General features: G+C 37.9%; 1 protein-coding gene across 1 annotated transcript in view; it reads right to left on the reverse strand.

Annotated features, from left to right (window-relative positions):
* The window catches only part of BCKDHB (branched chain keto acid dehydrogenase E1 subunit beta), a gene marked incomplete at both ends in the record, with an annotated part of 115016 nt that overhangs the window by 59952 nt on the left and 38539 nt on the right, over positions 1–16525 (reverse strand). Inside the window, 2 exons of the mRNA XM_080616128.1 lie at positions 10548–10658; positions 15190–15287. Coding sequence (XP_080472254.1) covers positions 10548–10658; positions 15190–15287 — 209 coding nt within the window. The remainder of the gene's footprint in view (positions 1–10547; positions 10659–15189; positions 15288–16525) is intronic.

Below are 16525 nucleotides of genomic sequence, written 5' to 3' on the forward strand. Positions count from 1 at the left end.
TGGAAAAAGGGACTAAGTGACTGTATTGTAGTGTGTTCAAGAAAATCAGACAAAGTATCTAAATCTTTAAAAGCCACTGGAAGCCCAAAACTATGAAACTATGAATCTGCATTACACAACATAGAAAAAATGAGAGATTTATAAATATTTTATAAATGGTAAGACCACGGCACAAAGAAATTAAATATCTAACTAAATGTCCTAAGTAGCATTTGCCAGAAAGTACTTGTAAGGTACTTGACTAATGCAAACCACAATCTCTTTCTCTATACTCCTGCGTTTCTAATGTTTATTTATAAAAGCACTGAGTCTCTCAATGCACCACAAATGCCAGAGATAATGTAGTATACATTAGTACATAGTGGCAATGTTTGAACGCACACCAAAACAGTGGTTTTGCAGTTTTGTCATTTGCAGACCAAGTAACTTAACAAAACTGGCAATATGCTTTTTTTCACAGCTGGATGCTAAAATCATGCACGTTTAACAGCACAAGCATTATAATCTAACCAAGTGGTTTTAAATTACCACTTAGTGTTTTTCTCATCCGGAAAGTTTGATTAGCATTGTCTGTAAACAATTGCAAGTCTTCAGCTACAAGACACAGAAACAAGTACAGTCCAAACTTCCAGCAGACTGCACTACTAATCTAAGTAATGTGACTGTAGTTGAAACAGACTATTGCTCAGGCAAGTGGATAAATACTTCACATAGAGTTCAAACAGAACAAAGAATGAATTTATGATCTGAAAATGATATCACTGTAAGTATTTATAATACTGGCAGTCTCTTCTCTTGGTGAATGATAATTCTCCTCACATCACCTGATTTTAAAAAGTGATAATGATTATTCTAATGCTTAACAAGGTTATTTTAGATTGCTAAAGACAAAAACTTTTCAGTACTTTACTAATTCAACTTCTGGCTGCTTTTCTTCTTATATGTTATCTTTCATATTCTATCATTGAAGAGAAAACAGCCTGAACTAATCCCTCTTAAAGACTTCTTTTTTGTAACTATATTTTATAAATAAAATCTTACAATTTTTTTTAATTAAATAAACTTGCAAAACAACCATATAACATCAGCACCTCTAGTTCACAAGCTAAAATGTTGATTTCATACATTAATTCAACTCACCAGATTTGCAGAGCGAAAGAGGCAAACAGGCTAAAAAAAACTTCAAGACTTGGAGGATTTTAGGAGTACTCCATAATAGCTTAACAGAAAAAGTTATCATAGAATATACTGAGTTTATTTAGAAGAAACCCTTAAATTTTGGTGAGCAGTGTTGTGTGGCAGACCAAAAATGAAAGCAGTCCATAAGTCCAGGCTCTTTAGCACAGTAAAAAAGATAGGAGGGAAGGTAAATGGTTTGTCCAGTTCTGTATTAGTAGCACTGGAAAAGGTAATAGCATAATGAAAACTAAGCCTAATCAATATTGATTAGGTCAGCACTTAGCCTGTCATCCTACCAGGTACAGCTCTAAGACTTTTGGTAAGTATCTTAAAAAAAGAAAAAAAACACCACACACACATACATGAAAAAAAAAAAAAAAAAAAAAAAAAAGAAAAACACCCAAAAAAAGCCCCAAACAAACAAAAAATTCCTCCATATTCAAAAAATAAATTTAAAAAAGAAAAAACAAAATCAAAACCTCCATTTGGCAATCTCTGTAGCCCATGTTTATACTCCATGAATTTCAGATTGCCCTCACAGAAAGCTCACCGTGGAAAGAAAAATACTTACAATAAGACAAATACAATGCATTACACTATTACACCACTGTGAAACTTCACCCCAAGTACCATTAGAATTCAATCAGCACCACTTGCAACGGAAAAGAAAAAAACAACCCATACATTGGAGCTATAAAATATATTTATCATATTTTTATTATCATATATTTATAGAGCTATAAAAAAACTTCTAAACACAGTCTACATGTCACTACTCATTTATGTGAATATGCCTTTCAATTTGAAGCTTGTAATATGGTTGCGGGCAAAGGGGAAAAGGTTTTGTGAGGAATTCACAGACCGTATCAGCCCTATACACATAGTTAAACTACACAGAAATGCCTTTTTTTATTTAATCAAGGTTTTCAATAGTCAGCCTCTTTTCCAAGTACCACTTACTAATACATACATGAAAACCTGACACACGAATTAAAGATTGACAACTATTTTTATACTGGGAGGGAGAAGAAAACAGAACTACATATATATAAATGCCTCAGTGTTGAAGTACTTCCCTAAAACAAGATGCATGGGAACAAACAAAAAGGCTTCCATTCAAAGCTTTCCTGAACTATAGAAGAGCAAAACGTGAATAATTGCTTTCTAAAATTGTTACATATATTCTCATAACTTTAACATTACTGCCTGCAAGCATGGTTCCAGTGTTCTGCTTCTGGAAGCCAAGCAACAGTCCACAGCATGCTCTAGCAACATGAAACTACAAGACCAAAAGACAGGAGTTTCTTATGGAAACAGTGACAAAGTTAAATGTCATCATGCAAGCAGTACAACTTTAATCACGTTTTAGAGGTATGAGATCCATTCAGTAAGAAATCCAAGGAGCAATATGTAAAATGGCAAAAGATCAAGAACAGATAGCCAAGAAACACAAATCCGGTTCCAAGATACCTATGCTACAGCTGTACAGTTCAATGCCTGGTGAGGGCAATTAATACATAAAAACCCACATCAGACTCACTGATCTTGATTTTCCTTTATTCACAGTCCAGTTAGATGAAGTAAACTTAAAAGAATGGGAACAGCAAGCTGGTAGACCAATTGATCTCCTAAAGCATGCTGCCCAATTAAGTATAGGACACCAAAGATCTACTACTGACAATTATTCCACCTCTCTGATGACAAAAGTTGACAAAAATGCTACCTGTACATTAAGAAAGCACTAATACACACTGTAATTTCTACAGTGTGTAATGGCTCCCTGCAAATAGGGTTAATAGAAAACAGGCAGAGAGTTTGCCCTAATCTGCTCCCCAGTGCTGTAGTACCCATCAGTTCTCCCTGCAGCTGCTTTCTTTTTGCTCAGAGTTGCTCTTTTCAGTGAGAAAGTAGAGATTTCTTTCAGCCTGCGGAGCACTTATTCTGACCTCTGTAGAACCTTTCCTACAGAAGAGTAAAGCAACACCAAGAGCCCAGAAGAACATACACCCCTTCAATGGGCTGTGCTATAGCCTCCTGAAAAAGCAACCTCAGAATTACTATTGGTGATAATGTCAACCCATAATTATGTTTCTGCAGAGACACCACTATTTCTTTTTTTCTCTACAGTTCTTTTATTATGAAGTCACGAAGGAATAGCTCTCAGCATTTCTTTGCACTTACAGTAGCAACAGGTCACAGAAAGTTAAGATGACTAATTAGGTAATAAATGCAAATCTTTATCATTTTATGTGGCAAATACTTGCCTTTTAAATAATACAACAGCATAAAAATGTGTATTTGCAAGTTTTCCCTTGCAAAAATGAAAATGGCAAATTGATACTAACCAATTTAAAGTTTAAATAACATCCTCAACTCAATTCAGGGTGAATAAAATACAGTAATTCGCACAATCCCTTAAGAGGGCTTATTCCTCAGATAGATTTCCTACTTCCAGTAATACATCCATTTCAACATAAAAAACCACTACAACCACATAATTTTACTCTGAATGTGACCACTGACGCACTGGGAAGTGTTCCATTGGCTTTTAATCAATACCACACCACCGCACAGTTCATAGCCAGAAAAATCCACACAGACTAAACTCTCCAAAGCTTTCAAACAAATCTGTTGAGCATGTTGAAGGGAAAAAAGTTTTGCCTGAAAACTTGATTTCTCAAAGGGAGAAAAAACATCTTTAAACAATTTTGTACATTGTAAAGTAAAACATTTTATAGATATTTCATATACATCTCATGTTTCAGTTTCTTGAGCAGCACCTTTCATGATAGCTTAGCCTTCCAGTAAAAACACAGCTGATCAATCAAATAGTAGCAAAATGTTACCTGCCTGGGTAGGAACTGACACCTTTGCTGAGCCTGTACTAAATGCAAACGTCTGAATCCACATGCAACAGCTGAGGAATCAGCAGAGCATGGTCAAGGCAGAGGTTTCGTTATGAGCAGTGCATGTTGAGAAGCACATGAGTTTCACGTATTCAAGGTTACAGCTGAAGGTATAAAGGGGAGAAATCACGCTTGATCCCAGCTCCTTCATACATGAATAAAACACAAAGATGCAGGAAGCTGATGTTACAATAAGCACAGGGCATGCATTCTCTCCCTCAAAAGAAAGTAATCCACTCTGTGGACAGCTAACTCCTCTGAATCACAACCACTCTATCACTCATACTCCAGCCATAGGGAATAAAGAGCTTTAGTCAGAAATCAGCAAAGATAGTCAAAGTAAACAAGGGTCTTACTAAACTTTTCACTTGTCCATGAAACGACATAGTGCTTTGAGAATGTACAAATAGACAAGAGGCTCAGTAATCTAAAGACAACCTTCACTGTTATATTTCCTAAGGAGGCAGCACAGGCAACGCATAGTTTTTAAAGAACCTCGTGTCACTTCCCTAAGACACAATTTTTATGCTGGTCTATTTAGCTACATTTTAGGAGTTGATGTTGGGTTTATATTCAATCCTCTACAGTTAAAGCACAAAGAATTACATTATGTCTCATTCAGAAACACTATACCAGAGCGCTATGCACACACAACCTGTACAACCCATTCTATTATTCTTGTGAAAACCTTTAGAAAAATTACAGAACAGTCTGTGTTTTCATGTACAAAACTATTTCTACACTCAGCAAAAATAAACTGCTGATGGACTTGCCTTGCAAAAGGCTAGCTCCCACCTCCATAAAGGAAATCTCCAACATCCATCATGAAAAAGGAGTTATAACTATTTTTCTTCCTTTTAGGAACAGATCTACAAATAAGGACAGCTGTATTACACTACTAAGATCTTGCATTTCTTCCACATGGCTGAACTAAGTGGCTATGGTGACTGAGCAAAAATGTATTAAAAAAAAGTTTAAAAAACCTGCTCAAGTCAAAATAACGACATGTAACCTAAAATAATTACATGTAACCACCCAGGTATCTCACAGTACATCAAATTACATTATAATGTTATATGAAGAGAGCAAAAAGCAACCTGACATGGGCACAAAAGCAGATCACAAAGACAGGAAGATATGACACTCATTGCATCAAGCGTGCAGTAGATCTGTGCTTCTCAACTAAGGCATGATGAAAGGCTTACTTAAGAACCTAAACACACAGTTCATACACACAAAAAGCCTTTTAGGACCCACTGTTAAGCAACCACAATAAATTATATCCTTCAGAGACTGAAGTGTGCTTTGAGCATGCTGATAACCTGCTAACATTGAACGGACAGCAAAGCATCATGGCCCTGGAGACAAAAGCTCATCAGGTACTCAACTCTTCAATTAGAGATGTAGTAAGGGCAGATGTTGAAGAGGAGCAAGACTTGGATTCAATCCCTTGTCAGCACAAGGGCTCTCCACTCTAATCTTCCATCTCCCTAGGGTGTGACCTTGTTATCAAATTATAGGATAAATTGTGAGATCAGCCTGCTCATATTCTATTGCTTTATCACAGTAAATCACATAGAATAAGCACCATACCACAGGAAGACAGAAAACAAATGGGAATGTGATCACTGTGATCAATGGAGGTTACTCTCCAAAAAGTCTTGGCTTCCCATCTTTGTCTTCAAAATGCCATGTTTTATTAAAAGGCTTTACAGCTCAAAAGGCAGATTCAACTATTGGCACTTTTAGTGTGATCTGAATCTTTTGAGAACAGTCCAACCTTAAGTGATCATAACATACAAGCACCCTAGCTCAAACCTAAACCAGTCCTTGCCATCAGCACAAGAAAACAAAAAAACAGGGATTAAAAAAAAAAAAAAAAAAAAATCTCTGGTATAAACACTTCACAAAATTCAGAAAAATAATCACTTCAGAAGTTATTTTTCTAAGTAGTTGACAACTCCAATCTAAATCTCAGAAGAGACACCACAAATCAAGCTTTCACATCGAGCCTATCAAATAACATATGCACAGAAGTCATAGTTTCAGCAGTTTGAAATATGTTCAAAATGACAAATTCAGATTGAATATAGACAACTAAGAAATATACTACACTTTATGTAGTTCAAACTTTTTACCTGTCTGGATTTCTGTGAAAAGCAATAATGTATAAAATACAGGTCTAAACTAATTTAAGTGACTTAAAATATTTCCTGTATGTCTTTTTAAGCTGTCAGCCTGTGAAATCAGTGATTTATCTTCATCTAAAGAAGGAATGCTATTTTCTAAAGAATGCTAGAAAATCGCAAAACAGACTAGATCAATTTTCTGAGGCAAAGAACTGTTTGTATCTATTGCCTTTAATAGGGAACGATGTCTTTTTTTTTCACAAGAAGCTTTCCCAAGTTAAATAGTAATGAAGCTTTACGTAAAGTATATAAATATACACACACAGAGAGATTCTCTCTTTTTATTCTAGCAAAGAGGTGTCAGATATTTTTTAGCAGGCCAACTACTTACATCCTTTCTGTCAGCAGTAGGTGTCACCTTCAGTGAGGGTGTGATTTATCTCACCTGACTTTACACTACACTCAATCAAGACTACCTTAACTTTTTTTTTTCTCCAATTTTTTCTTTTCTTTTGTTTTTTTTTTTCTTTTTAAAAAGGCAAGAAAAACAAACTTTTAAACTAAGACATTTCCAGAGGCAAATTTATCTCACCCCAGAATAGGTTCCTGAAACAGCTGGGATAAATGACCCCCAGGATATACTCTGTGAGCTATTGTAACTAGCTCAAACTTCAATACTCATTCTTAAACATCTGAAAACCGACAAAAGAAAAATCTAGCCCCTGTTTGCACATTTACCCGTCCCAGGAATTGTACCAGAGAGAAGTTTTCAATTAATTCTGGGATCCATTCAAAGCCCATGGGAGTCTGCTACAAGCAGGTGCACCCTCATCTCCTTCTCTCACAGATGACAAATGCTAACCTATTTCAAAACTAAACATAATATCAAAAATCTTTAAAACACAAAGAAAATATTATTAAAATTAGGCAGCAATTTTTATTATTTATATTTATGTTTCACTCAGAGCTATACACTAATAAACACGCTCACAAGAGCAATGCAAAGACAAAGCACCTGATTAATTGGCTAAAAAGAGGCCTCTGGTGGCAGCTGTAAATAATCACTTCTCAAATTTATGAAATACCTATTTTGATGACATAATTTTCTATATAGCAACAGCTACAGACAGCAGACTTAGCAGTTAGATTTGCAGTGAAAATTTGGACATTACTGCTCATCTCCAAAGGCCTAACCATTTCAGCCCATCCTCCTTCTTGCCTGCATCACAGTTGTCAAAACTGAGGGATGTATCTTTATGTCGAAACCCAAAGTCCTGCTTTCTGATAAGATCGGAGCACAGACTCCCAACCAGCACAGGACATGCACCCCAGCAGAACAGCAATAACGTTGCAGTGTATCACACGCACTATCTTTTTCCTCTCCATTCAGAGGATAAAGAGATGATAGATATATCTCAAACATATATATGACAAAGAAAAACATAAACACTTGTCCTCAGATTTATGGAGGCTGACATAAGTAATCATCTAAGGCAAAGGACAGCCTGTAACAGCTGATGATTTGTTTATTGGCTGGATGAAAGTAAGAGCAAACCCATTATCATATAAGAGGCCCAAAAAGAACTTAAGTAGACCAATGGGCAGCAGAGGACTTTCTCTGGCATAGCCAACTTTTGTATTGCTCTCTTGGTCTTTGACATTGGCATCTCAGAAAGAAAATAACAAGTCCCGTCATCAGAGCTGACCCTGTAACCCACTGTCATCTGCAACAGCTACACCAAGCAGCTCCTCTGGGGATGAGGCTACAGCAAGTAGCTATAGCTATAGCTATAGTTTCCATCCTTCTATTTATGCTGGCTGTCTAGGAGGCAAATTATGTTAAAAAGTTAAGTGTTGCATAGCACCAAATGCAAAACACTAATTATTTTCAACTGAGGAAAACATACAAGATCTATAGAAGTAGATAATTTAACATTTTTCCCATCAGACTGGGCAGCCTGCAGACATAGTAACATAAGAACAATGCTAAAAAAAATCACTATTTGGTATTATTGAACAGCTGCCTAGCCATGTGCACTTTATTTCTCTTGAAATAACTCTCTTATAATTCTTAATAGTAAACTCATTAGCAGATTTAAAAAAACGGGTCTACCTCTTCCATCATTCTATTTATGCCATGATTACCTTAAAAGAGGTTCAGGATGGAACATAAGCTGAAAGTCTTCACAGAATATCTATTTTTAATGTACAGATTTGCAAAACATTGTACAACTAAAGCTCTGCACTACCCAAGCACAGCTGCGTTTTTTCCTGACAGCATTTCAGTGCAGGTCCAATCCAACAAAACAGACTTAATGGCTCTTTCAAAGAGATACTTTGTTTTCATAGAATGTCAACTCAAATTTCTAAAGAGTGGGCAAAAAATTTGCTAAAAAAAAAGAAAGAAAAAAGGAATAACTTTACTTCTTCATAATGGATTATAAAGGATTTATTACTGCCAAAGATTCTCTTCAATAATGATGACAACTCAACACATTTCATTTTTTACAGATAGAAAGTACATCCAATTAATGTGAAATACACTGCAAACAAACATTGAAAACACTTCAATTGAAAAGATCAGATTTATATGAGGCAACACATAGCTATGTATGCAAGTACACAATTTGTTACACATCCATAACTGGACAATAGGTCATTGCCAATAGCGGATGCCCAGCATGGATCTTTCCTCCCATAATCTGCTCCATCCAGCCCCACTCACAGCCCCTCAGACAAATATAACAGTAAAATTAATACCATGGAGAAGTACAAGCCTTATCATAGAGTAGCAGACCAATGGCTTATCTTTCCTTTTATCACACTTAATCTGTTTATACTTCACCTTACCAAGACAGCAAGCCCTTTACTGAGCAACTATAGAATGACAAAACACATGATTAATATATTCTGCATAGAGAGAGTGTGTCAGTAAGGTGTGTCTAGTCTGTCCTATTTAAACATATGTAGAAACAGATTTAGCTGTAGATATTATAGCTTTCTGTCTTAAATTATAAACTGCAAGCACAGAAGGTACTTGATGAAACCACACATTTTTTTCAAGCCCATTGATCTTCCCATTCCCTATGTTATTTTACCTCAGTAAGCTAAAGTTACTAGGCCTGAATTAACTAAGCTGCAGACATCTCTCAAGTCTCAAAGTGATTTCATCAGGAGCATAAAATGAGCTAGCGTAGAGAGACTGAATTAGGACACAACAAGTTGTTAGCTGCACTCCGGTAGGACTGTAGGACTTAAATTGGCTGTGCCAATTTAAGGAAACCTGCAGCTCGATCAGAAGCAGAAAGCATTCTGCTAATCCACACAACTTGTCCAAGCTTAAATTAAGGGAGCCATTAACAAAGTAAGAAGTAAAACTTTGGCTATGTTCTAATTTCCAATTGTTAATGCTGTAAATAATCAGAGACAACAACTCCTGTAGAACCTTTTGGAGCACTGAAGTCCAAAAGCACATTCACTAGCATTTGTGTTGCTGGATGGCAGGCAGGTAGTTTCTCTTCTCCTACAGTTCCCAAGTAGCTTGGTAAAAAGTCTTTTCATGGAAGAGACTTCAGACTAATTTTCATGAGGTAGCTATGGAAAAGACCTGGCTATAAGAGTGGTCACAAAGCAGCAATATTAACATTTATTTTGCAAAATCTATGTTAAAAGTACCTCATCACATGGGTAAGTGAAAAATTAAGGGGGGGAGGCAGATTATAGGGCTTGTAAATGCACAAAAAAAAGAAAAATCTAATTCTAATTCAGGAAAACAGAAAAAAAGTTAGACAATAATCAGGAAGGGGGAAATCAAGTTTTCCAGATACAAGGTTTTGCTTTAATAATCTCCAGTTTGGTTTTGCTGTTGTTGGTTTTTGTGAAATATGGATAAACAAAACTAAAGCACATTACTACAGACCTAAAACTAGATAAAGGTTGGTATAAAACATCAGGGAATACAAGATAAAGATCTCACTTGATCTCTTTAGACCCAAAGACAGCAAAGATTTCATAAAGAGCCAGAAATCATGGAAATGCAGTTTTCAAGCACAAGACTGATTAAATCCTGCCCTTTGTTTCAATGCAAAGAACACGTGTTCTAACACTATTTTGAATCCTGAAACATAATGCTCTTTCAATGCTAAAGCAAATGTTTGGTCCATGCTTACTCTTCAGAACAGAAAATACAGACCAATATACACGAGCGAAAAAAATGTAGGCCTTTAAAAAAACCTTAAAGAACAAGATCATCTTTATTTACATTTAAATTGTTGTTATTCATGGGGATTTTTGGTTTGTTGTGTTTTAAAATTAACATGCATCATTTCCTTACCTTGCAAATGGTCTCTGCATCCCAGGGTAAGATGGTCCTCAGATCAATAACTTCACAGGACACACCAAGCTTTTCTTGAGCCATTGCTGCCACCTCTTTGATCACATGTACCTGAAAAGGCAATGTATTATCACCAAGTAAACATTTAATTTGTTTAAGATTTTCTCACTTACGCATACTGAATACAAGCAATGACTTAACATAATACTTCCATATTTAGCGCAAATGCTTCTATTCGGTAATCTAATAAGCATTTATTATTCAGTTCATTCTTATTTACTCCTTATTCCTAGCATTTTAGGAGCACTTCAAGAACTAACTTCAATGAAGAATCACTGAAAACAAAACTTGCTATCTAGAAAAGCATACTGCAGTGACCAGTATCACTATCTGATATTTCTCGTCAGTCTGGGGTTTAGGATAAGGGGTTTTTAAGACTGCAATTAAGCTAAGACCCAGCTATATCAGATATATCAATGTATTTTTATGTAGCAGTAGCATGGATTCCTGCAAGAAGCATTCTATGCTTACTAGAATATACTGAAAATGCAATAGATTATCAAGTGATCATCTCTAAAGCATTATCTTATTAAGAGTTAGAAGAGATAGTAAGTACCACATAAAAAAATTACCTGTAAACACCCTACAATCATAACATATTGGCAATTTGACAACATGGTCATTCACTGGCCTTTCAATTAATAAATAATGCAGTTTAATAACAACATTACAAATGTTACATTATCTATTATAATTAACATCTTACTAAAACAAAAAAGTACTCCCCTCTAGCAAGAGGCTTGTACTGAATTAGAATATATGTTGTTTACCATCCACCAGTCAAGGAATGTATTTAGCAGCATACGTAAGTGCATCAATGTAGATGTAAAACAACCCACATCTATCAGCACCCTTTTCATAAGACATTATGATATGAACAGAAGAGAAAGCAATATTACACGCATTTAAAATTGTATCCTGACATTATGTTATACAACAAGGACTTTTCTCCAAGCCAAAAGGACCAGAATATAAATACTTCCTTAGGACACCTTAGTGATTTCACTGACAACTTCTATGAACATCGTGGGAAGGACCATTTCTAAACAGCAAATCCTCAGTCCCTAACTCAGGGGATATAACCAACCTGAGAGAGCTGAGCCTGCTCAGTCCGGAGAACAGAAGACTCCACGGAGATCCCATAACAGTCTTGCAATACCCAAAGGGGCCAACAAGAGACCTGGGGAGGGGCTCCTGACAAGGGCCTGCAGGGACAGGACAAGGGGGAATGGCCTCAACCCAACAGAGGGGAGATTGAGATAAGACATTAGGAAGAAATTCTTCCCTGCAAGGGTGCCGAGGCCCTGGCACAAGTTGCCCAGAGAAGCTGTGGCTGCCCCATCCCAGACAGCACCCAAGGCCAGGTTGGACAGGGCCTGGAGCAAAACATATTGTAAACATTGGCTTCCCTAAAACAAACATTAGCAAGCAAATGCTGCAACATGGAAAATACCAATTGTTATAACAACTCAGATTACCTTCCACAATTATCTCTGCAAAAAGTATTTGCTCATGAGACACAGGGGTAAAAAAGAACTTTTCCAGATGATACTGCAAATAAACTGATATTGTCCTCATTGTTAGAACATTTAATAATATAGGCTTGGACTGAGGCAGATGACCTACTGTTGTGGTTTAAGCTCAGCTGGTAACTCAAAACCACACAGCCGCTCTCTCACTCCCCCCCCACTTCCTCACCCCTCCTCTCCCAGAGGGATGGGGAGGTGAATTGAAAGAAAGTAACTCCCACGGGTTGAGATAAGAACAGTCCAGTAACTAAGGTATAACACAAATCACTACTGCTGCCACCAATAATAATAATGATAAGAGAAATAACAAGGGAAGAGAACACAATCACTCACCACCTGCTGACCAGCCCAACCCTAGCAGTGATCTCACCCTTCCAGGTAACTGCCCCCAGTTTATATACTGGGCATGATGTGCTGTGGTGTGGAATACCTCTGGCTAGTTTGGGTCAGGCATCCTGTCTCTGCTCCCTCCCGGCTTCCCCTCCTCCCTGGCAGAGCATGAAGCTCACAAAGTCCTTGGTCAGAGTAAACATGACTTAGCAACAACTAAAAACATCGGTATTACCAGCGCTGTTCCCAGGCCAAAAGTCAAAAACACAGCACTGCACCAGCTACTAAGAAGGAAAAAAAATGACTGCTACTGCTGAACCCAGGACACCTACATCAAGCAACTTCTACGCATACATAAGGGGTTGGAGGCCAAGGACCATCCTCAATAAGCAATTTAGATGGAGGTCATCTTGGTCTGGAAGGCAACAGATTTCAACAGAATGGACATGGTCAGACAGTGCCAGTTGTCTGATGGTCAGAGAGAAGTATTAATTTCTACACGGAGCAAAAATCTATGCTGAAACAAGATTATTAGGACAAGGGGTAATAGTTTTATGCTGCAAAATGATAGATTTAGATTAGTCATTAGCAAAAAAATCGTCACTCTGGTGAAGCACTGCCACAGGTTGCCCAGAGAAGTTGTGGCTGCCCCATCCCTGGCATTGTTCAAGGCCAGGCTGCCTAGGGCTTTGAGCAACCTGGTCTAGTGGAAGGTGTCCCTGCCTGTGGCAGGGGGATGGAACCAGATGATCTTTAAGGTTCCTTCCAAACCAAACCATTCTATGATTAAGTATTTAAATATGCATCCACATAACACAAATATGAATAACTAAACACCAAAGGGCTATTTTAAAAGGTAAATCAATACAAGCATTGCAATAATAAAATGACATATCTCTTGAAGTAGTGGTTTTGTTTAAACTTCTAATACTTCTGTGGCTGTAATAAAAGGATTTGAGAATTTTTAACATGACACACAGGATAGATATTTTTGCTTTTACTCTGGATGTATAAGTGAGAATGTTTACCTGCTTCACAGGGGATAAGGTTTAGTTAATGACAATAAAAGACTGAGCACAACTGGAGAGGAACTAAAAGCCTTTACTGCCCCTCCCCTCATTAGTACCACCCAGAAAAGCAAGCATCAGGCCACTCCAGCAGAGCAGCAGCTGCAAAGCAACTACCTAACATCTGAAATCATACAAGAAGTAACCAGTGAGTACCTGTAATCACTCTGCCCGTTGACAATAAACTCTGGATTGGTTGCACATTTAGCAATCAAGTTCCAAGTTTATGTACCCAGCCTGCAAACACCCTCAGCCAAACTCACTGAACATATTTGATCTGCAGAAGCCCAACACATCCAGAATATGCTGGTTTACTGTGTACACGCTAAGCATCTGTCCCTAAATTGTACTATACAGCCACACCCACAGTTTGGTCAGCTCCCAGATTTGGATTAGGGCTGCACATCTGTCCTATTACTATTCAAAGCAAAAGAACAGCCTCTTTGAACACTTGGCCTATATTTTCCAAGCCCCAAAGGACACCATCTTTTTGAAGGATGTCACTCCAAGTTCTCTCTGCACTTCTGCCTACGGGGTAAACTCAGGTTATTATTAAATCTCCATAGCCAGCTTTCAAGCCATTACTTTATCAATTAAATTTTGGGGAATATTATGAGCATTAAGAATTCACCCATATGTAGAGAAATTTGCACTTTCAAAAGGGAACACATAACTATAGAAACTGCTTTCTGCTGGAGAAATGAGTACAAGTGAAGACACTGAAATACTCTATAATTTAACACCAAAGACTAGTACCAATAACCATAGATATAAAAGATTACAAAGCAGATCAAGTATCCTGAGAACAAGGAAAATATCACAGAAAAGCACTGAAGATTACAGATTACAAAAAAAAAAAAAAACAAAAAAAAGAAACACAACAAACGGAAGGCACAACCCAGCTATCAGTTCAATACTCTTGTAATGATAAAAAGTTATAATACTCCCTCCTCTAAAAGCTTCTCAGATATAATTAGGCCAGGAAAACAGCAATTTCTTAATTATTGGTTAAAGGCAATAAAAAATTGCTAATTGCAAACTAGACTCAAATTTCTTTTCTACAATTCTTGAAAAAGAGCATTTATTTTCTTACTAGATTTTTCAGTATTTGCACATCTTAATTTGGGGGTTAGGGGGAACAAGGGTTGTCCAGTCCTTCTTAAATAGCTTTCAAATATAACTGTTTGAATCAAAACTATATCAATCCCTATTTGTATTAAATATTCAGTGGATTTTAACTCTTTATATAAAGGAAACCCCAGACTGCACTGTTTTAAATCATACAGGAAAAATCTGTACTTTTCTTTCAGCATACTACTTTGAACTCTCCCCTTGCCTTCCTCAGAGTCGCATCTCTGCCCCATTTTAAATATATCACTTTCAGAATCATGGATAAATCATTAACCTCATGCACAGGTACCTCTTTCACATTTCCAGAGTCAGCTTCAACCAAAATCAAGTAAAATCTTACATCATAAAAAGCATGTTTCATATAAATATAAGCACTGGTAATCATTTATTCAAGCATACAGTGATGGAAGATGAACGCAGTTTATTATCTGGCACCTGAGACAAAATACAACATTATTCAAACATCACCCAACGCTTAGCCTAGGCTTTGCTGGATGACAAATAGCTTACAAGATCCTTACTGACCTGAGTGCCCCAAGCAACCAGTGTCACGTCACTGCCCGCCTGCAGTACCTCAGCTTGAGACAGGGGAATGTAGTAAGGATCCACAGGAACTTGTTCCACTGAGTAAAATAAAACAAGGGGAGAAATAAGCATTAGATTATTTTACTACTCCATATTATGCCCTAAAAATAAACAATAAAAAATTTCTTCAATGTTAATGCCATCTAAAACAATAGGCCAAAATCACATTCGGTATAAGCCTTTACATCAAAGGTTTTGCTGTAATTAAAAGTATTTAGAATCATAGAACAGTTAGGGTTGGAAAGGACTTTAAGATCATCTAGTTCCAACCCCCCTGCCATGGGCAGGGACAACTCACACTAAACTATGCCACCCAAGGCCTCATCCAACCTGGCCTTGAACACCGCCAAGGATGGAGCATTCACAACCTCCCTGGGCAACCCATTCCAGTGCCTCACCACCCTCTCAGTAAACAACTTCTTCCTTATATCCAATCTAAACTTCCCCTGTTTAAGTTTGAACCCATTACCCCTTGTCCTGTCACTACAGTCCCTAATAAAGAGTCCATCCCCAGTATCCTTGTAGGCCCTCTTCAGATACTGGAAGGTTGCTATGAGGTCTCCACGCAGCCTTCTCTTCTCCAGGCTGAACAGCCCAACTTTCTCAGCCTGTCTTCATACGGGAGGTGCTCCAGTCCCCTGATCATCCTCGTGGCCCTCCCCTGGACTTGTTCCAACAGTTCCATGTCCTTTTTATGCTGAGGACACCAGAACTGCACACAATTCTCCAAGTGAGGTCTCACGAGAGCAGAGTAGAGGGGCAGGATCACCTCCTTCAACCTGCTGGTCACGCTCCTCTTGATGCAGCCCAGGATACGGTTGGCTTTCTGGGCTGCGAGTGCACACTGAAGCCGGCTCATGCTCATTTTCTCATCGACCAACACCCCCAAGTCCTTCTCTGCCCAACCTGTAGCTGTGCCTGGGATTGCTCCGACCCAGGTGTAGGACCTTGCACTTGGCATGGTTAAACTTCATAAGGTTGGCATCAGCCCACCTCACAAGCACGTCAAGGTCCCTCTGGATGGCATCCCTTCCCTCCAGCATATCAACCGAACCACACAGCTTGGTGTCATCGGCAAACTTGCTGAGGGCGCACTCAATCCCACTGTCCATGTCACCGACAAAGATGTTGAACAAGACCGGTCCCAACACCGGTCCCTGAGGGACACCACTCGTTACCGGTCTCTAGCTGGACATTGAGCCACTGACCACAACTCTTTGCGTGCTGCCATCCAGCCAGTTCTTTATCCATCGAGTGGTCCACCCATCAAATTAAT

Source organism: Psittacula echo, assembly GCF_963264785.1.
Source record: "Psittacula echo genome assembly, chromosome: 4".
NCBI lineage: Eukaryota > Metazoa > Chordata > Aves > Psittaciformes > Psittacidae > Psittacula > Psittacula echo.